Genomic DNA, 27,139 nt, shown 5'->3' with positions numbered 1-27,139 from the left:
ATATCTTAAGAGAGACCTCGAGCCATGGAATCAAGTGGTGCAAGGCCCCTCCTCCCCCCTGTGCCCACCAGCAGGGAATGGGCAGTTAATTCAAAATGCAAACAAAACTGAGCAGCCATCAAGATTCATGCGGCAGCTTGTCAGCTGGAATTCACTGTTTTCTACATTGCGATTCTCAACCAAAAAAATGCAAGAAATGAAACCAATGACAACACAAATTTTGCTTTGGACAAAAAAAAATTACTATTTGTTACAGGCTTTTAGTTTAGTGACCATCTATAGCCTCTTGCCTAGAGGTGAGCACAGCAAGGAGACTAAAGACAAAGCTTTGCTTTCAACTAGATGTTTGGTGTTTATTTTAGCTGCAATGCTGACGGAGGCCTGCGCCTTGCAGCCCCACCCCGCCACATGTGGCTGTGGTTCGCGTCTCCTGCACCAAGCCCCCAGAAATAGCAGTTCTCCAGCACTGTCCAAGCACATCCGTACTGCCCTTCCACCTTCCCGCGTTTGAGCGAGCAGCAGCCGCGCTCCGAAGGCAGCCAGCAGGTGCCCGGCCCAGCTGACTGAAGGCCTGCAGAGCAGAGACCCACACAGCATCGCCCACAAGGAACGAGGGCCGAGGAGCCGATTCCTTTCCCGCCACCACCCCCTTTCCCACCAGTTCTTACAGCATAAGCAGCTTTTTTCCCCAAACTGGGTGTCCGTGCAGTCAGCCGTACTCAAGGGGCTGCAGAGAAGCAGCCCTTCTTCATGAGCTGGGGGTCTGTTCCCATGTAGCCCGAACATATTGCTTCACTGGCAGCTCGGCCTCTCAAGAACATCAGCCTCAAGAGCCCCTTCTTCTAGTGTAAGGAAAGAGTACCTCACTACAACTTTACCCATGCTTACAGTGGCACAGAAATTGCTTTAAACGTGTGGGAGTGGCAGATAGTCCTGCAGTTACACCTTAGGAAAATTTCCTATTATAGGGCCCATCTCAGATGCGTGTTTATAACTTACACTGTTAAACTTTTACAACTTTATACACGTTCTTAACGATGCCAATAACACTGTACAAAAGCACGTTAAGGCACAAAAAGCTAAACAAAAATGCAGCCCCCCTGGAAATCTCGAAGCAGCCAATTCAGAAGCTGGCCTTGTGGTTCATTTACACGTCCTGCTCCTTTGTCACTAACAGTGAATACGGGACAGAACGTGAGCCGCTCAGCATCTACTGTTGAGTTACAATCTGCAGTTACAAACAGAATTTGAAACAGCTTATAGGCCTCTCAAATGACAGGCTATGAGCAACCATGAATTGTTGTTATTCTTACACACTTAGGCAGTATGATAGATGCGGCAACAGAAATTAGATTTGTAAGGGGGGGGGAATGTGAACGTGCCCCCATCTCAGAGCTTTGCTCAGCTTTGTGAAAGCAAGGAAGCATGGATGTGGAAGAGTCAGATTTGCACTGGCAGATGAATAGCAAGAGGTATCGCCCCCCCAGACCGCTGACTAAGCAGTAGAAGAAATGAAGAGTACTGTCTTGCTTAAAACATCTGAAAGATCAGCAGTGGAGGTAGGGCAGGGGCCGCAAACATGCAGCACCGCAGCTACCATTCGCCTCCAGAAATGCCCAGGTAACACAAGCACCCTGTTAGCTCAGAGTCTTGTTTGACTTCTACTAATCACCAGCCACAGATATCAAAGAAAATTTGCACAGTAGTGAGAAGCTATCTACAGGAGGTTAAAAAAACAACAGGAAATGTCTAATTTCTCCGAAGTATGTAAGGCATCTCTGCTTTGCAATATAAATTACATCCAAGCTCAATTCTTGACTATTGGATGCCTTCTTAAAGGTCTTCGAGGAGCAAGATGTTGCCCTACCTACATGAACATTCAGCATGTAATTCCATAGGGGAAGAAGCCTGATAGTTTAACTTAGGCGCTGTTTTTCTGATGTGGCTATGAGCAAAGGCAACCAGCCCCCTGGTGTTATGGAAAAATTCACATTGCCACACTCAGTTTGACAGTGCTTTTTGTTCAGATTTCTTCTTTACTAGTGCTTTTTCTCCCACCCTTAACAGCAATACTAATCAGATCCCCACAGTACTGTTTTTGTTATTAATACTGTTTACCTTTTGTGTGAAGGAGCTGTAACACTAGCACAAAAAATCCTGTTCGCTAGAAAGAGAACATTCCCAGTACATTTGAAATGAAAGTCTGTGGCAACACAGAAGGAAAAAAAAAAAAAAAAAAAAGGAAAACTAGCTTAGGAGTTTCTATTCATTATTTTATAGCAAGAAAACTTTTGTCAGGGTTTATTATAAAGGAACAGCATAGGAAACCAAATAAATAGTTGAATAGTTAACAGTATGCAATATAATAGTACTAAACTTCAATTACATAAAAATTAAACTTTGGGACAGCAACGATATTAAAGATTTCTTAGAAAACTAGGACTCAGTCCAAGATCCTCAGACTTGTGCATTGCAAAACCCTGTCAACTTTGATGCCTGGTTGGTCCCAGCTTTACCCTCTGAGGGACTGTGTCCACTGAGAACTGACCCATCCACGCAGCTCCCTAATCCCACTCTGCCCCATCATACACATGCAGTTTTTCCAAGTGTCTAAGGGAGAGCGATTGGGAAGCATGAGGTATGAGTTGTGCTTTGTTGTTTCAGATCAGGAAGAAGATACTGCTTCCTCTGATAGTTACACTGAGCAAGGTTTGCAATTTAGCCTAAGGATGCTTCTTTCTTCCTTGAAGCAGCTGTTAAAGGAACAGAAAGAAGGCAGCAATGACCTCATGCTCCCAGCAAAACCCAAGCTGAGTTCGGGGGGTGGGGGGAAATCAAGGGCTGATTTATCGTAAGTCTGATAAACTGTCTGATCTAACACGTTGAAGTCAGTGGAGAGAAGTTCAGTAACTCCAGCAGAGCTACATCAGACCCTGTGTCGCTTTCTTTTTTGCCCACACATCAACACTGTGCAGATACACTAAGCTGTGCTGTTAGTGCATCCAGCCCAATACAGGAGGGAAAGGGAACAGTCTCTGCTGGTTCTCGAGACTGACTGACAAGTACATTTATCACTCTCCAGAGCAGGATTTTACTGTACTCTCCCAAATAAATAAAATCATCACCACTGTATCTGGAATTGTTCACTGCTCAGATTTCTTTACCTGTGGGACATATGCATCTCTTGCTAGAGGAACCCAGCTCACTGTTTGGCTATACACCAAATAAGTCTGAATCTTTGGACTTGATGAAAACAAAGAAATATACACAGAGCATAGCTTTGAAATCTGTATGTCAAACCAGTCAGTCAAATTCTCTCATACACTTTAAGATCAGCAGATAGTTCCACTGAAGTCAGGAGTGCTAAAAGGTGTTTGAGGAAAACTCAGCATTATGTATTTACTTTGAATGACAAAACATGTCCTAAAATATACTCCTCTTGAAATCTGTCACTGAAACACCTGCTATGTCAACTTCTCCAGAACATTAGAACAATTAACAAAAATTGTCTGCTACTCAGAGACAAAAAAATATGAAATAAAAATTGCAAACAAAAAATAAGCTTTTATCTTCATTAAATTCCTGTCAGCCACTTGAAATCTTGTTTTATCTGTTCCATGAAATTAAAAACTTGGCACATTTTCCTTAGATGCCACCTATCAACATTTCTTTTATCTAGAACATTTACTGCATATCAGAGATTCCCTTGGCTAGGGTATTTTTGCTTAGCAGAAAACACTTCCTTCCAGTTATAGCTATGAAGTGCCACACAGTTCAGTAAATGAATTCTCCTGGTATTTCTTGCAGCAATGGTTCCTCAAATTTAAATCGTTTGGAAATGGCTTTCTGCTCAGTTGCTTTTTCTTTTTCTGACTGCCTACATTGTCCCAGTGTATATGAAGCCACTACAATTAGTTCTTCTGTCACTATTGATTCTTCCTCCTCGGTTTTCTCAACATCAACAGATTTTTCAGAGGCAGAATCTGCATCTTGCTGGGTGACATTGCTGCTCTCCCCTCCTGCACTCTCATTCCAGGCCCTGGAAATAGGTTCATCACTTTGTTCTAACCATGGATGTTGAAGACATTCCTCAGCAGTTGCCCGTTCCCTGCAAAGGAAGGAAAGCGTTAAAAGAAATGTCCAAGGGAACTTGAAATCTAATGCCTCATGTAAGAGATTCATACAATTTTTCTCCAAGGATATGACTGTACTGGGCCGATAGAACTACTAATATAAGTGTGCTGGTGGTTACTTTTTACCTAAAAAGCCCAACAGCAGTCCAAGATGATGAACTGTTAATATTTAAAGTAAAGGAATTCATAGATCCTTAAATATCACAGTTTACTGTATTTCTAAACAACTGTCACAGATTTTTGTTTAAAGTATGAAAGTGATCCCATCCGAACATTCAAGTATTTCCACAAAAAAAGAGAAAACACACAAGAAAAAGGAGACAATTTCAATGGTGGATACACCAACAGGAAAAATCATGGAAGTTGCACAGGAAGCATTTCCTGTTTTGAGAGCTGAAATTTCCAATTTGCCTCCCATTGAGAAAAGGGTATTAATGAAGTAGGGAAGAGTAAGGTACTCTACCAACTCACCAAGACTAGAAGGCATAACGCACAGCTCATTTAAAAGACATCAACAAAGTATGTGTACAGAAAGCCAGTATACTGTACCACAAGTTATATTTCATTTACAATTTTCTGACATGAATTTCAGGTTTAGTTACTAACAGTTGGACACATTCAGAACATGCAAGTCAGGACGAAAATGGAGAACTTCTCTTTTCATGTACATGAAAATAATAGTACATAATGAAATATGAATAATCAAAGTTCCCTTATACTTTAAAGAGGAAAATGCAAGCATGCATCTATATTTAAAACAGATCTGGTCCAACATATTATTATATTCAATTGTCTATTTTACTTACTCAGGTTTCTTAACCAGCAAAGTTTTGATGAAATCCACAGCAGACTCTGATATGAGGTCAAAGTCTTCTCCAGAGTAACTTACGTTCATTTGAGATATATTTAAGAATGTTTCTTGTTTATCATCCCCTAAGAAAGGCGATATCCCTGTTAGCATAACATATGCCAGTACTCCAATGCTCCTAAATTGACAGTAAAAAACAAAAAGTTTATTTTTGTTGTTGTTGTTATATATATAAACTTCTCAATAAAGTTATGATGATCATTAATTTGTTCAACTTACCACATATCGGTTGCTGTACTGATTGGATCATAACTCAGAATTTCAGGAGCTATTTGAGGGAAAAAAGCATTATTTTTTTTTCATATGCAGACATGATATTGTAGCTATACAGTGCAAAAATAGGCATGTGGTTAAATTTAATATAAGCCACTTGAATCATGACAGTCTTTGGAAATAGATGCTTCTACTCAAGTTAATTAAATGATTACTATTGTTGGTTAGTTTTAAGTTAAAAAAAACTGTTTGCTTTTTATTGCTATCTTCAGAAGCAAGGCCAGTCTCTTTACTAACAGAGGAAGCTCTATACAAACTTTATTGAAAAATAATTTCAATATCCAATATTCCATATTCCATCATGAAAACTTGGACCCATAAAGAATATACTACACAACTTATCAAAGATAATTTCAAGCAGATTTTCAAGGCCTGGAATAATTTATTTATTTTTAAATGAAACTGATACAAACCTCACCAAGCTGTACTCAGCTGAGTACAGTACTGTACTGTACTCAGCAAGAGCATATCCCTTTCAACCTCTAATCCAAGTAATGCTTGTTATCACTACTTGCTTAGAGGATTCTGAGTACTCATCAACACAAGCACACAACTGGCATTAAACTGGCATTTCAGCTTTCACAGCAGTACCACATCCAAGTAATAACACAATCCTTTGACACCGTAACTACGCAGCCGGTCTGGCATTCAAAAAAATTTTGAGAAAATTTTTCTTAACTCCCCATTGCTGAAGTTCCCTTCTTAAGGCTACCTCAATGTTGTGGTAACAGCTTACCTACGTATTCTGGAGTTCCCATAATTTCTCTCAGTTCTTCACTGCTCTTCATTATTCTGGAAAGGCCAAAATCTACTATCTTTATGTCTCCCAGAGGAGACTTACTGGTTAGTAGAATGTTTTGGGGCTGCAAAACAAAGCAAGAAGACCTTCAAGATCACCCAGATCTAATATCTATGACACCATAACATTGCATAATTATTTCAGATCATGAGCAACATCAATACATTTCATTACATGTACAGTACACAGGATTTTTTTTTATTATTATTTTTAACTGAGTGTGAGCTTGAAGAGACACATAGGCTTGAAGCAGTAGCAGGATTTCCAGTTTATAACCGCAAACCAAGCACCTGCCTTTCTTAGCTTGGAGCTCACACAAGAGACATGCTGGTAGCTACCATTTAACAATAGGATATGAAGATCTCCACATTTGTGCCTTTAGTCCTTCAGACCACCTTTCTTCCCCCTCACTTATCTCCTTGCTTCCTTCCAACAGATGGTGTAAAATACCTCTCGTTGGAGGGTGTCCAAAACTACCCAATCATTTAAAAACCCTGAATACACGAAACTATTTTGACTACACCTGTTTAAAGAAAGTCTGTTGCAATTGACCTAAATCTTGTTCAAAGTGCAAACAATTGTATTACAGAATACTAACTGAAGAACAGTTAAAAAGAAAATAGGGCAGCCTGAAAAACAGGTTTTGAGAGCATCACCTTTGGATAAACTTGTTTGCTCTGACGTCACTAGATCTTGGCTGTCATCCTTCAGAACAAACATTGTGATCATTCAGAAGTTCCCTACCTTCTATCTTGAATGGTAGCTCAGTTTAAAAAAAAAAAAAAATAAATCTGAAAACAAACCTGAGACAACAGGTCTTAGATTTTTGCAATTGAAGCATATCCTTGCCAAAAAAGTCCATATTTCCCTGCCACGGACCAATGCTCACATTGGGCTCTGTCATTAACTTCTCCAGCCAGACAGGAACACTGACAGTTCACACTGTGTTCATGCCTCTGGAGAGCCTGACTTCCATGAAAATGGTGAAGGTTTATTTACTGAGAACTTGTATCACCATGTATTAGGGGTGGCTGAAAAGGGAGGAGAACAAAAGAGCCACCACTGAGGGGTAGTCCCAGCTAGATTAACACCAACATTTGTACTTCTGTTCACTCAGTCGCTCTCTCTTCATTCCCACGTCTATCGCGAAGGCATGTTTTCACATTAACACCCCTCCTCTTGAACAGACAAATAAAACTGTACAAGAACATTTATGAGATCTCTGAGGGTTGGACTAGATGATCTTAGAGGTCTTTTCCAACCTGAATGATTCTACGATTCTATGATCTTGAGACTGTTCTTCCTGCTGCAAGACCTGAATATAGTCCAGTTCTTTAATTCCCACAAAGTTTAGCCACAGTATTTAAAACGAACTCCATGATGTTATCTATCTATTTTCTGTTTGTGAATGTAAGCATTTAAAACAGCCTATTTTTTGCTTACAAATTGGGATCTGGTGGCCATACAAAGCCACCAGCTTTTGGAGCTGCACGTTACCATATGCTTTACAGTTCACATTTGTTATTTTGTATTTGTATTAGAAAAGCAAACATCCCCAAAAGCTGACCATGCCTCCCTAATTAACTTCTCAGATATTCTTCCCAGTGGGAAATTTAGTTACTTTCTGAAGAGACAAAGAGAAAGCACAAGAAAAGCATTTGTTCTCTGTATTTAAATGAGGAAAAATTTAATGGCAACATTTCTTGAAACCCTTAAGCCCTGTTTTATAATATTTTAGTAGGTAACATAGTTGACAGAAGTTTTTAAATCGACTGTTTTTACATGCTTATTGAGAGAGAACTGTCTATAGTACAAACTGAGTCATAACCCTAGAAATAACATTCATTTTCTTCTTCTAAGGAATTACTATGGGGTTAAAATAGTGACAGTCCAAACATCAGCATGAAACCTTAAAGAAGCTGTAGCTCTGGATTTACCCTTACTGTCAGCCTGACACAGTTACTCTAAAGCTTTAATAAAAGGAAGATCATTTTCATCTATCTATAAAGCTGATTTTCTTCTGGTTTTGCACTGCTGTAATTAATATATCTAGGATTACCATATGTTGATTTGTCTGCAAAGACCAGAGATGCCCAAGCCAGAGGCTGTCCTGCTAGACATTTTGAAAAGGGCCTTTCACTCTTGCCATCTAGTGTTAATGAAAATTCTGAAAACAAATGTCAGATACCAACATTTAAAAATCTTCTCTACTGCAGAGATTGAAAGGTTCCAGTTTAGATCCTTGTATGATGTACACTGAACAAAAACACACGAAAAGTCTCTGACTAAACGGACCATCTGAATGGATGTACACAACTAGATTGGCATGTAGACAGAAACCACATTACATGGCCACATGAGTCTAGCCCAATGTCATGTTAGCACTGAATCAGCTTTCCTGATGCTCTGAACTTCAGTGCAAAGGCCAAAATAAGACAATATATACAAAGATCTGTTCTCATCTAGCAGCTTATAAATTATCTGTGCAACTTGCAGAATAAGTATACTTAGTAAAATGGACACCCTGTAACCCTACACCTTGCAAGCCAGTTTTGAAATCTTGTAAACTGATGCTATAATGGCAAAATCCATATATTGCACATTTCTCATTATTCTAGAGGTCTCTGTGAGCCTTTGGCCCTAATATTTCTTGTAACTTTAATTGGTTTCCAGAAGAGCATGACTAAGAATGCCTAATAATGTTCATCTTTTTAAACTAATCAATGCCTCACCTTAACCTGTAACATTAATGAAGCTAGGCAGCTAATTTTACAATACTGTTGTGGTTTAACCCAGCCGGCAGCTAAACACCACACAGCCGTTTGCTCATCCTCCCCCTTCCCTCTCTGGGATGGGGGAGAGAAACAGGAAAGTGAAGCCTGTGAGTTGAGATAAAGACTGTTTATTAAGATAGGAAAATAATAATAACAATAAAAACAATAATAATAATAGTACTACTAATAATAATGTGTACGAAACAAGTGATGCACAATGCAATTGCTCACCACCCACTGACCGATGCCCAGCCTATCCCCCGAGCAGCCGGCCCCCCCACCCCGGCCAGCCACCCCTATATATTGTTTAGCATGATGTCAGATGGTATGGAATACCCCTTTGGCCAGTTTGGGTCAGCTGTCCTGGGTCTGTCCCCTCCCAGCTCCTGCTGCACCCCCAGCCTGCCCGCTGGCAGGACAGAGCGAGAAGCCGAAAAGTCCTTGGCCTGGTGTAAACACTGCTCTGCAACAATTAAAACATCAGCATGTTATCAGCGCTCTTCTCATCCTAATCCAAAACATAGCACCCTACCAGCTACTAGGAGGAAAATTAACTCTGTCCCAACTGGAACCAGGACAAATACTGAAAAAAAAAAACCCTGATCCCTAGAAGACAAGACAGGAATTATCCAAGGAATAATAGGTTAGAAACAGGAAGAACAGACTAGCTGGAATGTCCTGGCTATGTTGTGTAAAAATACTAAAGTAAGCTGATCAGTTTGCACTAAGAAAAAAGTTTAAGGACTCAAATATCTTTAAGTAGAATAGAATTTGCTTGGGGATTGCGGATTGTGTTTTTTTGGTCAATGTGTTGAAGTTAAAAAAACAAAAAAACCCACAGCAACAGTGGCTAAAGAATAGACTTATTAGAGTGGCACTGCACTTATTCCACAAGCAAATCAATACAAGTCCCATAAATTGAGAAGTAAGGCTATAATCAAGAGAGGTTCCATAGATCCTAGATACTCTATACCTGCCTAAAAACAAATAGCTGTGCCCTTTTTGTTATAGAAATTTGAACACCGAATTAAACTGTTCTTTTGACTTATGAAGTTAGTATTTTTAACCCTTCTTAGTCTCACTGGTGTTCCTTTAGATAAGAAATACTACACTTCTATTAACACTATACTTCTGTATAATAAACTTTCAATCTTAATCCAACTGCAATACTCAGATGAGAAAGCTAATCTGTAATGTTTTTCTAACAGTCCCATTCTTTAATTAGTTCATTTAATTAGTAGCATTAGTTCATTTTCTGAATATTGGTGTAAAGTAACACCCAAACCAATTTCAAATAATGATTTTGCTAGCTGTCCTCACTGTACACAACATCTTGAGAATAACAGACAGGGGACAAGGAGTCTGTTCGATAGCCCTAGTAATACATACCAGAGGAGAGTATACCCAAGAGGCTGCTTGGGGTGGCCATTCTCCGAGAGTCCAGGGCAGTGCAGAGCTCTACCCATCTCCATTGCAGACAAGCAGCAGCTAGTCCTTCCTCAACTACCCCAACTTTTTATTATTATTATTATTATTAGTTTTTAAGTTCTCTTCCATTCCTAAACTCCTTTAAACTTTACTAAACTCCAATCCAAGTTCAAGTCAAACAGCCGAGGAAAAAAGGAAGCTTCTCTTACTCTGCAGCTTTTATGTGCTATTAAAAGGAGATGAAGGACTCCCAACTACAATCTACACCCTGCAAATTAAACAGGATCGACACAATACTGAGTGTACAACAGTAGCATTGTATTTGCTCTTTCTCCAAGTCAAAAGTGGATTACATTATTGTATTTTGCTATTAAAAACATACCAGGTTTCAACAATCTTTCACAAGAAACACACTTTTGGAAAGATAATTGTGTGCCAACCCTACTAAGCCACACCAAAATACCCCTTTTTTTTTTTCCTGCAGTGTTTAGTCTTATTTGAAAGGTTTTGCAGCAAGACTAGAGGGGCTTTCTAAATGCATCCGTACTAGACAAATGAAAGGCAAACCTTTACAGACCCATATATGGAACTGATAGCACAAAGGAAGCGTTTTAGCAAGTGTTTGTAAGCTTTTTGATATAGACAAATGCAACGCTTACCAGCGGTACACTTTGCACAAGTCTTCCAAATGCCACCCTGCAAAATTTAGTGTTTAGTAAATTCCTTACTGCTGTAAGACACTAGGGAAAGCAGCATCAGCCAGACCATACAATAAAAAACAGTTTGAGCCCAATGAGATAATAAGTATGTCACCAAAACAAGCACCCAACCAATCAAGTTTTATAAGCTAACAAAGTAATGCTGGATGTTTCAATCAGTGAGCCAAAGATGCTCAATTTGACATCAGTTTTCAGATCAGACGGAAAGAGTTTAAGGAAGCTTTTCTCTGAGCTTTGAGAAAGCTGCCAGTCTGCAAGCTGTAATCAGCACTGTAGTGTACTTTCACTATTAAGTACTGCAGTAAAATAAAGAACAATGCATTTCAGATCAGATACCCAGCTGATCAGAAAAAAAATTAGAAAAAAATAGAAAATTTTCATGCAAGATGCTTTTAATACTATCTTGTTTAGAAAACTAATTCAACTTCAAAACGAGATAAAATTACATTCTTTCATACGAGAACATGGATGCAAGCTGAATAAAACTAAATGCAGCTTGCTACAAATGGAAGACAATCATTTTCTGGATCCCCGTTACAACTCCCTTCTTAACCATAAGCGCTACTCTGGATTTCTTATGATAGCAACCATACTTTTCTTGTCACATTTGCCAAGTGTTTGGTAGTAAATGGCAAACATGTAAAGTAAGTTACACAGCATTTTTTCAGAAAACTACTGAAATGCTATAAACATCCTCAACAAATTAATATACTGTTTATTAGTCCTGTATGAACGCTTTATTCTGAAATATTACACATTATATTACCAGTGTCTCTGCCACACTTCTGCTTCATGAAAACTCAACTCAACACAAAACACAGCCCTATTCTTAAAGGACTAAATAATACCCAGACATTTTTATTGCACTTTAAAAATGAGTCAGGTCTTATCCAAAGCACACATTCCCAAATTAAGGTACAATGCAAATCCACATTTCACTCAAATTTTGTATTTGATATAATCATAGAAGCTCTCTAAAAGACTTGCAAACCTAGTACCTAATACTACAACCCAAAAGGTTGAAATTTATCATTTGAGGAATATCTAGATATAAATCGTGTTAATTATAAGTTAGCATTAGTATGATACATGACCAGCAAGGAAGCCAGAACTTTAAAAAAAAAAAATTAAGAGAAATAGGGCAACACTCTTACCTTTAGGTCAAGATGAACTACATTGTTTCTGTGCAAGAAGGAAACTCCTTCCAGGATCTGCTTCATAAGTCGCTTAACGTCTTTTTCTTTGAAGGCTTCCTCTCTTTCAGCAACACACTGGTCAAAGATTTCACCTCCAGCGGCACTATGGAACAGCATGAATGTTACTATTCCAAAGACTAAGCTATAGCCCACATTTTGCTCTACTTGCACCATTTTATTCAGCATAATAAAGATCAGCAGGCGGTATTATCCGGTAGGGGTATTTTCAGTTATTAAACGTTTGGCAAGCTCTAGCAGCCTAGGAAGACTTGCATGCAGTACGGCAGCTTTCAAGAAAAGAAGAGATCTCATTCATTTAGGTTAGACAACACAAATACTACAGAAACTCTTGGGCCTATTTTGGAAACATTAGTGACTATGCTTTGAGATGAATGCTACATTTGTTTAAGGGCAGTGTTTAACATAAAAGATGTGCCTTTTGCCATTCCTATTAGGCTACATGGAAATTTGGCCGAAGCAAGCCTTTGTAAACACAAAGTAAAATAGCCCCACCCTCAATCCTCCTCCAAAGACTTTGCACACACTCAAAAAAGACTAAATGTAAAGTTTATAATTGTGAAGTCTCTGGGGTGCAGGAATACTTTAAGTTTCTGAACAGCTTTCATCTAAAAATACTTCTGAAAATTTTAGCTCTCAGAGCTTGATTCCTTATCTTTTGTTTATGCATTGAAATAAAAAACAAAGCAAAGGAAAAAACAACTACAGATGAATAATAAAGCGATTTTAAAGTAGTCCAAAGCCACATGTAGGACCATCTCTGTACAGAAATGACTCTAGAGATGCCTTACAACTTGACCCTGCAGCATCAGAAGTAAAATATGCATAGCAGATGCTCCATCCTAAAACCAGAAGGGGCATAAGAACATCAGAATGGGGCCAACTCGTATATGGATTGCTGGATTACTGCTTATCAACATACAAATGAAATTTCCATGTGAAACAGAAAATGTGTGTGTGTTATTCTACAATCACCCCTTAGCGAAAGACGGTGAAAGTGAAAGCCCCGAGGACAGTCTTCTCCAGTTACCCCACATGGTGACGTGCCCAACCTAGCTCTGCACAAGTGTGAATCTTCACTGATGCACACCCATCTCGTCTGCCTCATCTTGCTCTTTTTTAAATTTTACCACTGAGGCCATCCAGAAGACAGAGAGGAATATTCAACATGAATTTTGATTTACATGATTTACAATTATTATTTTTTAAACCTTCCCAGATAGTTTGACTGCTGTTATTTAACATTTGCCCTGCAGATCATCTTGCAAGAAAAAATAATTTAGAAGATGCTTACATCTCAACATTTTCTAAAGTTTTATACTCCTGTATTTTATGCTGGTTAACTGGTAAAACAGTATGATTTGCTTTATTAAACCAAGTTTTTGTTGTTGTTGTTGTTTGTTTTATTCCTCAAAAGGAGAAGTCCATTTTGTTTTTTCTCTATCCTGTATCAAAATCATGGAGCTAAAGAATAAAATGAGTTTTCAATCAAGTGAGTGTTAATGCTCTGATTCCCCTACAAATGCGTATTCTGGACACTCTTCATCACGTATTTCTTCAGTACACTTTTATTCAGTTCAAGAAGAAAGGCAGTAATATTTTAGCTTTGGATGGGACTTAGGTAATTTATTCTAACATTCTAAATAAAATTCCTTTTAAAAAGTACTATCACTTAGAACTTCAAGATGGGCATAGAATATTGTCTACTGTAATTAATAAACTACACATTCTGTTTTAAGAATATCATAATATGCTACTTGGAAGACTGATTTAATTCCTTGTAGCATAAATTATAATGCATACACAGTGATAAAATCTACGACTAAAATTACTATATGTTTTATTACAGCAGCAACTCTTTGCCACTTGAAAAAAGCAAAGCACTACTTCTGTTGTTTAAATCTACAAGTGAAGTAGGAATTATCCCTCCAAACAGTTGTTGTCAATCAGGGATCACTTTTTAAAAAATAAACACGGCTGAAAATCAGCAAAGGGAGGGGGCCTTATAAGGCCCTATTTTCTGTATGCCTGCTTGGTGGTCACGATAAAATTAAGTTATGCTCATGAACAAATAAGAACACTGACATAGACAGCAAGCTAAAGTGTAAGCTATCTGGAATTTTAACATGACACTTAAAGAATCCTGAAATGCACTGCTTAAAAGTCAAGGCAATCGGAGTTGAAGCACAGAACATCCCTTCACTGAAATCAAAAGACAGCACTAGCAGGAGAGAAGAAAACCCTGGATTCAGATTTTTATTTATTTCTAAAAGGTATTTAAGTAGCCTGTGGTACTTCTGAAGATGCTTCGGTTCATCATCATCTTTAAAAGTGAGACAAACAAATACAGCCCTTAGACATACACACCCACTTCATGACTTAGGAAGCACGGCTGTAGACAAATATATTTAGCTTTACAAAGGACTTGCACATGGAAAAGTGATTTCAAATGCAATGTTTCATTTATTTTTTGATCAACTGCTCTATTTAGGATGTAGACAGAGCAACTCCTTCCAGACAATTCACTCCATCCCAGAATTGCCACATTCAAATAAATAATTAGTGACCCTTTAGAAGAGCACAGAGAAATTTGTTACTGCAAGACTGTTTTGTGTATTGTTGCTGTGGAGTGAGCTGAACTGATTCCCTTAAGCAAAACAGTCAGCTGACTATGAGCCAACTCAGTCACAAGTGGTTGGAAGTACAATGTCAAAACGAACTCCAAAAAGATTCTCCTGTACGTCCATGCCAAATTTTGCCAAGCTACTTAAAAATATTTTCAACTCTGATATTTTGCATTCCCCAACTACACTTCAGAAAACAAACAAAAAAAAAAACCACAGAAGGGATTAAAATACCCGTTAGGAAAGTTTTCTGGGCACGTCAGTATCCAGGATTTCAGTACCCATGCAGACCAAGAGTTCTCGTGTTTAGAATTTATCCATTTTTCCTTCAACAGCACATCTTCAATTAAGTTGCTGCTTTTCTAACAATCACTATGAAATAACTTGCTTTGCTGTGTAACCCCACCCACCTCTACAGAAAATTTTCACAGGAGATTAAAGCAAAGAATTGTCTTTAGGACAACAAAATCTTTAGAACAAGTCACCTTAATCTGAAACAAATGGAAAAGGCAATATTTAGGGGCATAACTTCCAGAAATTCGGTGCTGTTCAGAATGCATTGTTTTTGTAGTGCACATTCCCTTAGCCAGGTGTAAGAGGTAAGATGAGAGATGTGAGATGTATGAATTCTTTCCAAACCTAAAAGTTGCAGCAACCAGTATTCCTTAGAAATTACCATATTTATGACAATACTGTTGTACTACTAGCTTCTCTATAGATTCAGGTGAAATCCAAGTGCTGTGCATCACTGAAAGCATGCTAACACTTTGTTACTGCTTATCAGTATAAAAATGAGCTAAAAATCAGTTGAAAGTCTAGAGCATTAATCATGGTTACAATCACGTTGACTTGAAATTCAGTGAAGACTGCTTATCTTCCTCTGGACATCTTAACGCACTCACAAAATTCAACATCCTACTTTTTTCAAGTGCACTTACAATACATTAAGAGTTAGAGCGTATCATTAGAAAAAAGGCTGAATAAAGCTATTTCAGTGCATCCAAAAAATTCAAATCCCCCTAACTTTAATGGATCAGAAACTGGGACAGTCTTCCATAAGCCTCAGCAGCACAAATCCTCAGAACACAGATTCGGATAACAAGTCCTTAGAATATTCTTGATGTCAAATATGAGTGAGACCAAAAACAGTCTGCAAGGATCAAAAATTCACTTATGCTCCGTCAGAAGGCTATCTTGAAAGCGTTACCCTTGGAAGATAACTGGAAACTCATTTGTTTTCTGTACACACAGCTTATATTCCAGGGACATCCCACCAAGGTGACTGTAACAAGACCACATATTCATGCTCAGTACTAATGACATTCACACCCTCCTTTCCTCAGCGAGGCATACACCACTAGATAGCTAGCATGCAAGCAAATTCTCCAAGAATTTTTCAAGTGTAAGGATACCATTGCACACCACGAGCCCAAAGACAGAGGTAACTAAGTCTCTATCTGATGAGAGAACACACTGGAAGAAAGCATTCATATGCATTAAGTTGCAAAGGCTGTTCTTTCAAGCTCTTGGTTGCCAGCCAAATGCGAACTCGTGTCCCCTCTGCCGCAACCTTTCTGACTGGGGAGCCTAAGGGCTGAGATGCAGAGCATGAGGTAACCAACTCAGTTTGAGAAGCTTTCCCTTAAAACTTTACAGAAGCTCCTGCTTTGATTTGATTGCCATCTCTAATACCTGCGTTAAGCGCTCTAACAGACAGTGTGCAAACACTGGAGCAGCACAATTATCCAGACAGTACAGGAAGGAACGTTCTCCAGGTCCAAATAGCTAGAGGTGGAAAAAGTACTTCATGCAGCGTATCAAATAAACCCAAACCACCTCCTCAAGACAGCAAAGACAATTTTTTCTTTCTTAAAACTCACATAACAAAAGTCTACTATATATACACACACAAGACCCTGTTAGGTAACTATTCAATTCATGAGCTCCTTACAACACATAATGGCCTAGATTTTGAAGTTACACAAAGATGTTTCTCCAAAATCTGACCCACCGATTGCAATATCCTCCATTCCTTCCACAAATGTATAAACAAACTGATGACCACTTCAAGACACCAGTTCTGAAGCACCAGATGCACTCTTGACTCTTTCTTTCAAAAGAAATCAGGAACAGTCAGGCAGGTTGTGTATAAATATTGAGCCCAGTAGCTACATTAAAAGGAAAAAAGCAATTTTGAAATCTGAACGTGTCAGGTTTTCCCCAGACACTATGTGTTTTTCAGTAAACATTTTTATTCATTTGATTTTCACTGAAATACAGAAACAAGACTGTTCCAGAATAATTCCAGACTTTACATACTGCCCCTTAAGACGAGCTCTTAAACCCTCTGCTGCTTGTTGGCACAAAGCTTCAACAAGTCAGTGTTGTTAGTGTGGATGTAGATACAGCCTTGCCATCCTGCTGTTGTTAAAGCCAACACTAATGCCTCACTGCTTGCCATTGCTCAGAGCTTGTATTAACACTTAGCAGCCAATTTTAAGTTTGCTTTCTGTCAAAACTGATACTGCTTTAAAGACAACCCTCCGTATGATTAATATTTCTTCTCATGAAGGCAAAGCACTAGCACCCCACCCCCCTTACGACAGATCCTACATCAAGAGAACTTCAAAACCTTAGCAGATAAAGTTAGTGGGCAACGATTAAGTATTTATTTTTCTGCTTTCCATGATAAAGATCTGCCGCGCAGACCATCAAGCTTAATAGAAACTGAAATGCCCTAGAGAAGCTTACAGTCCAGATATGCTCTTTAATCCTCTGCATACAGAATGTCAGAAATTTACTAACATTCATACCTGTTTTGTTGCAACATGCCTCTGGAACATGCTGACATTAAAGAAGCATCCAGACATATTTGCTGAAGTCAGTGAAAGAGCGTTTTTGTAATTTACAGCTCCAACACGCAGCTATTTATCTGTAACGAGGTATGACTGATGCATATAAAAACAATAATGTTGCTAATTATGGAACAACCTGGTTACTACTTAATACTTTGGATTAAAAATGTTTTGTAATTGTAACAGAACTGAGTTCTAAAGGAAAACTAGCAATCTGCATTAGGATTAGCGCAAAAACCATTGCTCATCCCAAGCTGTGAATTCTACTGCTTGTTATATACCTACACTATCCAGAAATTTAAACTGCTTTCTAATTAGATCTGTGTTAATAGTGTTTAGAACATGTATTTTTTCATCTCCAGTAACTGCAGAAGCTCTGTCACACTTTTGCATTATAACATATACTTGAACAACTCATAAATCCCTAATACCATAACTGCACAATGAAGCTGGAAAAAATGTATTCTAGAAGGAAGCTTGCCTTAGCAGACACAGTCTCATTCCATGTCGCTTAAGTCCAAAGATAAAGTTTCTTTTGACTTCTGAACACCATCAGATTTGGGCACAAGATTTTTCACCATTCATTTCTGTCATCAAGGAAGAAAACACCTGTACGAACTAGATTTACTTCAGCAGACAGGTCAAGTCACTTCTGACCTATCAAGCCTCACTGTTCCTCTCCTAGTTATTTTAGAGCCATAGAGCTTTCACAGGATCTTAACTGAGTTCAACACCAACAAGCATTTGGCTACCTCTTGGAACCTAGATGACAAAAAACAAAGTCTCTGGGTAGCAGATAAACATTCACAGCTGTAAAAAAAAAAAAATCTCATCTGGACAAACTCAAAGCAGGGGAAACAAAAGACAAGTGTAGAGTCACAAGTTAAATGCCACTGTTCTAGGTGAAGGTGAAATACGAAACTAATCTAGGTCTGAATCCTCGTACTCTCTTGTGAGTCTGATTTTCTCCAAGACAACACTGGAGCACTATGTTTGAGATATGTCTTGAGTTTCTGCTCAACAGGTCTTTAACCTCTTACTGATACAGTGCTCTTGTCTTTTGCCAGCGCATGGAAGACAAGTTCTTGTCTGTATCACATTAAGAAGATGCAGTTAGCCAGACAGCATGACCAAACAAACTAGTCTGGAAGCACTGAGTATGGGAGAGCTTGCAGTCCTAAGCTTACATGCTTCCTGAAAGATCTGGTGTTAAGAAAACTTAATAGTTTAACCAGAGAGAGCAGCCAAGAGAAGGAAAGTTTCAACACCAAATTCCCTAGTGTTAACTGCAATAGGATACCTGTAAGTAAACTGCTCCAAGTGCTAGTTCTGTATTAATGCATGAGATTCATGAAGAGATGTATCAAGCTGAGAAAAATGAGTACAAGTTCTGATATTTATCAGTTGTCTTCAAATGATTCTCCATCCCAAATTAACTTCAAAGTTCAAAACCAAGAAAAACAGATTTCACTTCATCTTTGTCACTGCCAGCAACAAACTTCAGTACTTTCACAGATACCCATTGCTTCTTTCACAAGTAGAGACTGTGCACAGTTCATATTTCACTTTTTTTAACTATAGAAATTGTTTCAGCTTTGAAAGACACTGCATAATTGGAGAAATGTATTATATTGTGCTATAGTTAAAAGACTGCACATAACTTCCTGTAGTACTGATTTTCTCTGCAATTATTTTTAATTCAAGCAGATAGCAGGCAAACAGTAAAATTGTTTTGCATATTATTCATAGACACACAAGATTTTTACATTATTAGCTTTAAGCAAATACTGCAGAAGGTTATTCAGGAATTATTATTAGTACTTACTATTCCAGGACTAAAATCATCTCTGTTGCAGTTTCATAAACTTCATGCAAGTTAATGACCCACAGGTTGCATTGCGCCAACTCAAGGACTGCAATTTCATGGATTATTTCCATCCGACAGTCTTGACCCTTTCTTCTTTTTCTCATGAATTTCGCTGCAAACTCTTTTTCAGTGTCTTTCTGGATACATTTCTTCACCACTGCAAATTTCCCTCTAAAATTAAAGGAGAATTTTAAGTTAGAAATAAGTCCTTTAGTGAAAACTTTAGTACAACCCTGTTGCGGCTTAACCCTATCAGGCAGCAAAGTGCCACACAGCCACTTGCTCATCCCAAGTGGGATGGGGGGGGGGGGGGTGGGAATTGGAAAGGTAAAAGTGCGAGAACTCCGGGGCTAAGATAAAGAACTTTAGTAGGTAAAACAAAAGCCACGCACAAGCAAAGCAAAACCAGGAATTCATTTGCTCCTTCCCATGGGCAGGCAGGTGTTCAGCCACCTCCCAGGAAGCAGGGCTCATCACGTGTAACAAACAGTTTCTTGGGAAGACAAGCGCCATCACTCCGAGTGTCCCCCCCTTCCTCTTTCTTCATCCCAGTTTTATTGCTGAACACGATGCTATGTAGTGTGGGACATCCCTTTGGTCACTTTAGGTCAGCTGTCCTGGTTCTGTCCCCTCCCAGCTCCTATGCACCCCCCAGCCTGCTTTCTGGGAGGACAGCATAAGCAGCAGCAAAGTCCTTGGCTCTTTGTAAGCACTGCTCAGCAACTGCTAAAAATATCGGTGTTATCACCACTGTTTTCAACAAAAATCCCAAACACAGTATACTGTGAGATCCTACAAAGAAAATTAACTTGATCCCAGCCAACCAAGACAAACCTTACAAATTAACATTCCAGGTAACTTGAAGTAAATCACTATTTAGGGATACAAGATGCCTTCCTTGCTCAGTGACAGCCCCTACTCTTAAAAGTCAAGAGCATAACAATCCAGAATGTAACTTAACCTCCACTAAAAATAAGGATTTAAGAGTAAACAAACAAAAAACAAAAACCCTCAGTTAAGAAACTTGACTTTCAAACGTATAAGAAAAAATGAGCTGCACTAGTTAGCAAGATGAAGACACCACAGAATATCTTGAGCTGGAACGGCCCCACAAGGATTGAGCCCATCTCCTCAACCTTTCATAAAAGGCCAGTAAAAAGGTGCACGAGCAAGCAGTTTGTGCTTTCTGTGGCTATACTTTAGCAAACTAATTGCCCGGTTATTGTTTTCCCACTGCATTCAAGGCAACAGCAGCCAACAGCTTCATTCGGTGACTGCTCAAGATCCTTCCCTATTTACTAGGGACATTTAAAAAAAAAAAAAAGTCACTTCGTATTTCCACCATGTTATGTCTCCAATGACAACAGCTATAGTTTGGATTGCTTAACAGTTCTCAATCCTTTATTCTTGGTCTCGTTGCTTAAGGAACAGGAAACATTTCAAGAAGCACAGAAGCTTGGCCAACATAAGGCATTCAAACAGTTTTTGCAACAATGACACGTGAACACACACACTGCGCAGAACTGAGCACAGCGCTTAACCCACATTAACGTGCTTTGTTTCTGACAAAACATCCAGCGGATGAGCTGCAGCACGCCAGCAGCCTAGCTGAAACCACACGGCAGTGCTTACATCAGAAGTTTTCCCCCACAGCATTTTCGACTGAAGTTCCTGCCCTAAACTTCCTTGCAGCAGAGTCCAAAGCCACCTGCTCCACTCAGTCCCGTTCATACCATCCTGATTTTTAGAGTGAAAAGGTCTATTAATTAATGCATCATCTAATGCCGTGACAAATCCCCACACTTTTAAGTATAGCGATCTTACCTGTACGGGAAGAATTTAAACGAGAACTATCTTTATTTGTATGTAAACAAGCTTATAAAGCTGCAGGAATAGCTTGCAGGGTCTTATTTTGTTTCCTTATTACCTTATTGTAGGGTAGCTGAAACCAAAATTAGAGTCCTCACCTGGTCTGGAATACAATTACATGGGTTTTGCCTCTCCTATATCCAAGCTGAAGTGTACAGAGTTAACTAATTCAGCTCATGTCAGACTTCTCACTCTCACAGCTCCTAACCTATTGGCAGCCTGCTTTCCACGAAAAGTGACTGCTGAAAGGAGTTGTGGTCAGCCCGCCTATAATAGAAATTTGTTTCAAAATTGCCCAGTCTAAATTAAGTCAAATAAGCACCCACAAAGTGGATATTTGCTAGGCAATCTCACTAAAATAATCTAACTTGTGACTACCGAGGCAGCCACAGTTATTCCTCTGGGAATAATATTTTGCATAAGCACACATTATCTGCAGCACCGTACTATTAGTATAGATCAGAGCACAGCAGATGTGAAGGCTGACAAACAGTAAGAAAATGCTCTACGTAAGCTTTGCAAATACGTGAAAATATTACGGGATTCTGTAGTCGTAGGAAAGGTGTGGTCAAGAGATTGCTCTAAAATGGTTTAAACAATATAGACAGCATGCTGTGGAAGGAACAGGCACCCAAAGCCTCTAGAAAAGAGGCTAACAAACAGCTATGTGCCTGCTAGAGATCTATCAAAAAGCATGCTGGAAGAAATAACAAATGTGGATAGCATGGGCAGCTTATCAGGAAACACAGAAGTGTTCCAAAGATTATATGCTCCTGATCCCAAAAATATTGGGAGGCCAGCGTTTCTTTCAAGTGGAGTTCTAGGAAGCTTGTGATTAGTGTCGTGGCTACAAGCATAAACATCCCTCCAGTATTGCAATCCTAACCACAATTGAGAGCAACCTTCCTATGTAGCTAGGGAAAAGGCTTTTAAGTTATTCCAAAGACGTGCATCTGTATGACTCGTGTGCAACAAAGTTATGCGTTCACCAAAGGTGCTAAAAGCCCTGCTGAGGCTGCATTTTGGCTTGAAAACCAAATATTGCGCAGAGAGAAGAGCAGCAGCTATGCTGATAGAAAAAGAAAAATAAAGACTTGGGAAACTAACAAAGCTTGCTGCTGAAGGGTCTTTTATTTTACTACCTGGTGAACACTAAGCATTTACACCAACAATCTGGACCGCTGGGTTCCTCTGTCTCTATTTTTCTTGAATAGTCTCTGACTGCTCAGCTCCCTTCCGAACGCATGCCTCCTTACCACTGAGTCAAAAGCTTTTAATTCTAGCACCAGCGAGGCACCTAGAAACAGTAGCTTCAAAAAGTTTTAAACCTCTCTGATACAGCCTTCAAGCAGCTCGGTGTTGTTTAGGCCGACATACCAAATCTGGAAGCAAGTGCTTTAATCCTAACGAGCCCGATGTCGCCGACCCCTATGGAAATCAGACAGCGTTCCCAGAGCGCGAGGGACCGCTGCATGTGGCCACGCGTGTGGCGCTGGGCCGGGCTGGACAGAAGCCTGCGAGGTGATGGGATTAAAAGGACAGGTTACGCAGGGGGCCAGCCGACAAATGCTAATTCTTAGTTGTTCAGGACTAAGAATCGTGCCCAGCCCCTTGGTGGTTATACCTGTAATTACAGCCATTGTAACTGCCGCCTGCAGAACTCACCTTTTCTGAATACGATCCCAGAAGAGAGCAAACTTGACAAACCTGATATTTATAACCAACAGAGCTAATTACTATGCAGCCTGCTAGATTCACAGCTGAGACTGTTTCTGAGCAAAGATCCAAAGACACTGTCCACTGGACAACCAAAGCAAGAAGTTAAACCATCAGCTACACTTCCAAACACTTTCTTTTTGATAGAGACAGTGCAGTAGGCAGAGACAAGACTGATATAAACAAGCTTTCCCAAGAAGTACACCTACGTGTTTCATCTTTGCTTTTCTTAAAAGCATGCTTTTCAGAATTCCTTATAAAAAACAGATCTGCTGTTAAATAGTTAATACAGTATTAGACCACAGCAGTTTATCTGTATTAAGAGCTAACAAGGAGAACATAGCATTGAAGGCAGCACAGTTTTGAGAGGAACTGCTTAAACATTCACCTCCAAAGTTAAAAACTGGCTATCAGTTATCAAAATATGACAAAAAATACTTTTAAGGGAGACATGAGTAGGAAACTAGAAGTAGCTCTCTGTTTTCACAAGAGCCTCCATCAGAAATTCTGATTTAAGGTATCACATCTGAGTACAAAGAAGCTCAATGTCACCTTCCCCAATTGCCAACAAATGTAGCATCATTTCATCTGGCATACAACAGGGCTTAAAGGAAAAGCCTCAAATCACAAATCAAATGTCAAATCAGATAAATAGGAACATTTATGTCATACCAATTCACTTTGTCACAGGTTCAGAAGAACAGAGAACTAACCTGACTGTAATGCTTATTTTTAAGATGGCCTATTAAACATTGTCACTGTTACTAATAAAAGGAGTAACAACAATTCCCATTAACCTATTTATTTTACAGAAAGCTGAGAAAAATTTTCCGAGATCCATAAAACTATATGCAATTTCTTACAAAATTCATAGCAAACTTTTTTCCCCAAAAGTGGGATTTTCTTTCTAAATTTTTCGTTTCCAAAGAGCAAGGGGTGGGGAGATGCCATTTCCGATGCTCACGAGCAATTAGCTCACACCGATTTGTTCCCAAATGGCGGAACCAGCTACCTGCAAGCCTTTGCTTTCACCTCCTTTTCTCTGTCACGTCGTTCCACAAGTGTTTCCCCCTAGCTGTGCAACTGCAAGCGGCCGCTGAGAAGTGCGATAGCATGTGTGTGTGTTCTTACTGATACACAGAACTGTACAAGAACCATATACCACTAAGAAGTGAATTCCTGAAGGCTACCTCAGAAATACACAAATTCAGGCCAAAATTTTGGGAAAAAAAAAAATCAATACATAAGTTATCTGCACATGAAACCGCAGTTAAAAAAAAAAAAAGTTTCTTGATGATTCTGTTCAGTCTCCCCAGATGATTAAAACAGTTGTTATTCTTATCTCTCGGTGGAGAATGAGCTTGTCTGTTTTAACAAAAATCTAAGAATGAGGAAAATCGACTGAATTGCACTTGATGTACACTTACACGGATGCGCTGCATCCATTTTGCTGGCAGAATATTGCCGGTTTTAGAGCTATCATTTAAGCAGACTCCTGTGTTCTAGTGAGAGGAAAGCAAGGCCAGCTGTTTATGCATTTCTCCAAGCCAGCTCTAGAACCAGGAGTATTTTCTGAACACAAATTATAGCTACCAGTATGTGCATAGCTTGTTTTAAAATAAAAGAGGAAAGAAAAGAGCACAATACTCCAGCAGTGAGCTAAAGAATTAATAGTCTAGTAGCATTTTGTGTGCAGTTAGGAGATATTTTGTTGAGGAAAAGGAGAGAAGTATGTGAATACAATTACACTGGACACTTTAAAGAAGCTCTAGGTAATATAAACCAGTGATGAAAAATTTTGTTGGAGGCTGTGTTTCTGGAACATGGAGCTTAGACATTCAGACACTCATGCGTAGACTTGCAAATATCCTTCAAATCCGTCACCACAAAAAAAAAAATATTGCTCCTAATTTTACAGTAAAATTATGGCTTGAGTGTAGATATGGGGAAAAGTCAGGCAATTTTTTTCCCTATTGTCAGCAAAGTATACAATACTTCAAATTAACTTATATCAATGTAGCACCAGCTGAAATCATTTAAGAGAGTGAGCTGACTAGAAGTGGCACCCTTAAAACATCCATCAAAAAAAGTTTGATTTCAAACATCACGCAACTTGAAATGAAGATTTACCTGGGAACATTCTGATTCGGGGACAACAGAATTAATTAGGCTCTGAAGACCAGCCCAGAATTTAATTTATTAAAACATTTCATTAAAAAATGCCATTTCTATGTCAGCTTAAACATCTTAAACTAATTTTCCTTCCAGAGTTGCCACTATAACCACACTTTCAGCATTCTTCCTAAATTAACCTGTTTATTCTAGCAGCTGTATTTGGGTTTACTTACAAATGCCTGCTCAGCTACTGCACCAGGCAGCAGCCTTCTGAAGCACATAACCCTTACATACTCAAAGCAATTTTTCCTGCAAACAGAAACAATGAAGCCTGTTTTCCTGCAGTTTTGCACCAAAGTCACCCTTGCGACACCACAACCTGGTTCTTCCCACACCAACCTAAGAGCCTTCCACCAATACCTCCCCAGGATCCCGCCACCAGGGGCCAGCAGCCCCCACACCTCCTTTCCCTCCCCACTTTTTTAGGACAATGCTCCTCCACCTTTGCCCACCTTCCCCTGCCTCTTCCCACCTCCTCCACACATCAGTGAGGAAGAACAGGGGACAAGGGCAGCAGGTGCCAGGGCTGCTGCTGGCACACACATGCTGGAGGCCAAAGAGCACACAGACCTGCGGAGTTTGTGCAGCTGCCTTGGGCTCAGCAGCAGTGCTAGATCTGCCTTCTCCTCTCCCCCTGCTACCTGCTTTCAACGCTATTTATACCAACTGTGTTATTCTCAATCCCCTATCTGAAGCTCAGCTCTCACATTACTTCCCTGGTTCTGGGAAAAGGGTGGGCAAACACACACAGCATACAGACTGCTTTTCCTTACCAATTTCCTTAGCAAACTTAGCTACCAAAGTAGGATCAAAAATCGCTGCATGCACGAGGACTGCTTTTCGGCTGAGACAAAAACCTGTCACCCCAGGCTGCTAACTGGTCCAAGTCCTCTGTAAAGATAAGCCTGCTCAAAAGTAGAGACTTTCACAGTTTATGAATAGAAAAAGTGACTTCTGCTAAGCATGCATTATCAGTAAGACACCCTGCAAAGAGGCAGCTATGAGGGTCAGCAAGACTTTTCACTTACCACCTTTAGGTTGCCTTGATGCCTAAGTAGCAAAAAATTCTCTTTAATGGAAGCACTTGGGGCAAAGCACCCACTTTTTAAAGTAAAAATGTAGTAAGAAAGCATTTGAAATTGAACTAAGAGACCAAGAATGCACACTCATGTACGTGTTATACGTATACATATTCACTCCTATATTTAAAGCGAAGATGATGAAAACATTTGTCATTTTGGAGCAGAGCAGGTAGTTTGGATCGGCAAGCACTCTGCCACTGCACAAAGCAGCACAGACCCTGAGGACAGACACAGCTAACTCCGTTTAACGTAACTACAGGTGCAGAACCACAGCATAACGCGAGGCTCTTCTCCAAGCACGGCTCTGATCAGGGATGACTCCACACAAAACGCCACGCCGGGAATCTCCCGTTCAGAGCGAGGTTTGCTGTAGCACTCGCTCCCGGCGTGGGATTAACCCCTGCAGCCGCACCTGCGTGTGCCAGAAGGGATTTTCACCTCCACCCCCCCCCAGCCCGCACCCACCTGCCCAGCTCGCGGCCGGGGCTGAGGCGGTACCGCAGGTGGAAGGGCTCGCTGCGGATGGCCGTGCGGATCTCCGACAGCAGCCCGCCCCGACGGGGCTGCGCCTGCGGCTGGGGCTGCGGCGGGCGGGCGCCGCGGCAGCGCCCGGCCTGAGGCGGCGGCGGCTTCTCCTCGGGGCTCATGGCTTCTCCTGGCCGGGCGCTCCGAGCCGCTCCGGGTCCGCTCGGCTCCGGCTCCGCGTCCCGCCCGCCGAAGGGAGCCGAGTGGAGGCGGCCACG

General features: G+C 40.0%; 1 protein-coding gene across 1 annotated transcript; it reads right to left on the bottom strand.

The window, feature by feature from the left end:
* Positions 1 to 2,254: 2,254 nt before the first annotated feature.
* STK17A (serine/threonine kinase 17a) lies at positions 2,255 to 27,139 on the bottom strand. The gene is made up of 7 exons (XM_083823122.1): positions 26,862 to 27,139; positions 19,513 to 19,725; positions 12,149 to 12,293; positions 6,011 to 6,137; positions 5,221 to 5,269; positions 4,940 to 5,119; positions 2,255 to 4,108 (listed from the first exon to the last, which is right to left on the bottom strand). Exons 1-7 carry the CDS (start codon positions 27,041 to 27,043, stop codon positions 3,775 to 3,777), a joined length of 1,230 nt encoding a protein of 409 aa, XP_083679248.1. The 5' UTR covers positions 27,044 to 27,139; the 3' UTR covers positions 2,255 to 3,774.

The sequence above is a fragment of the Anser anser genome (genome assembly GCF_964211835.1).
Source record: "Anser anser genome assembly, chromosome: 2".
In the NCBI taxonomy this organism is placed as follows: Eukaryota; Metazoa; Chordata; class Aves; order Anseriformes; family Anatidae; genus Anser; species Anser anser.
This window is presented reverse-complemented; position numbering and strand designations above follow the sequence as displayed.

Bases quoted from the DNA above. Each gene is read 5' to 3' on its own strand.
- STK17A (XM_083823122.1), bottom strand. From the start codon at position 27,043: ATGAGCCCCGAGGAGAAGCCGCCGCCGCCTCAGGCCGGGCGCTGCCGC. The intron at 19,726-26,861 runs GTGGGTGCGGGC...CTTTAATTTTAG, and splicing joins CCCGGCCGCGAGCTGGGCAG to AGGGAAATTTGCAGTGGTGA. The intron at 12,294-19,512 runs GTAAGTACTAAT...GCTGTTCCATAG, and splicing joins ATGATTTTAGTCCTGGAATA to TGCCGCTGGAGGTGAAATCT.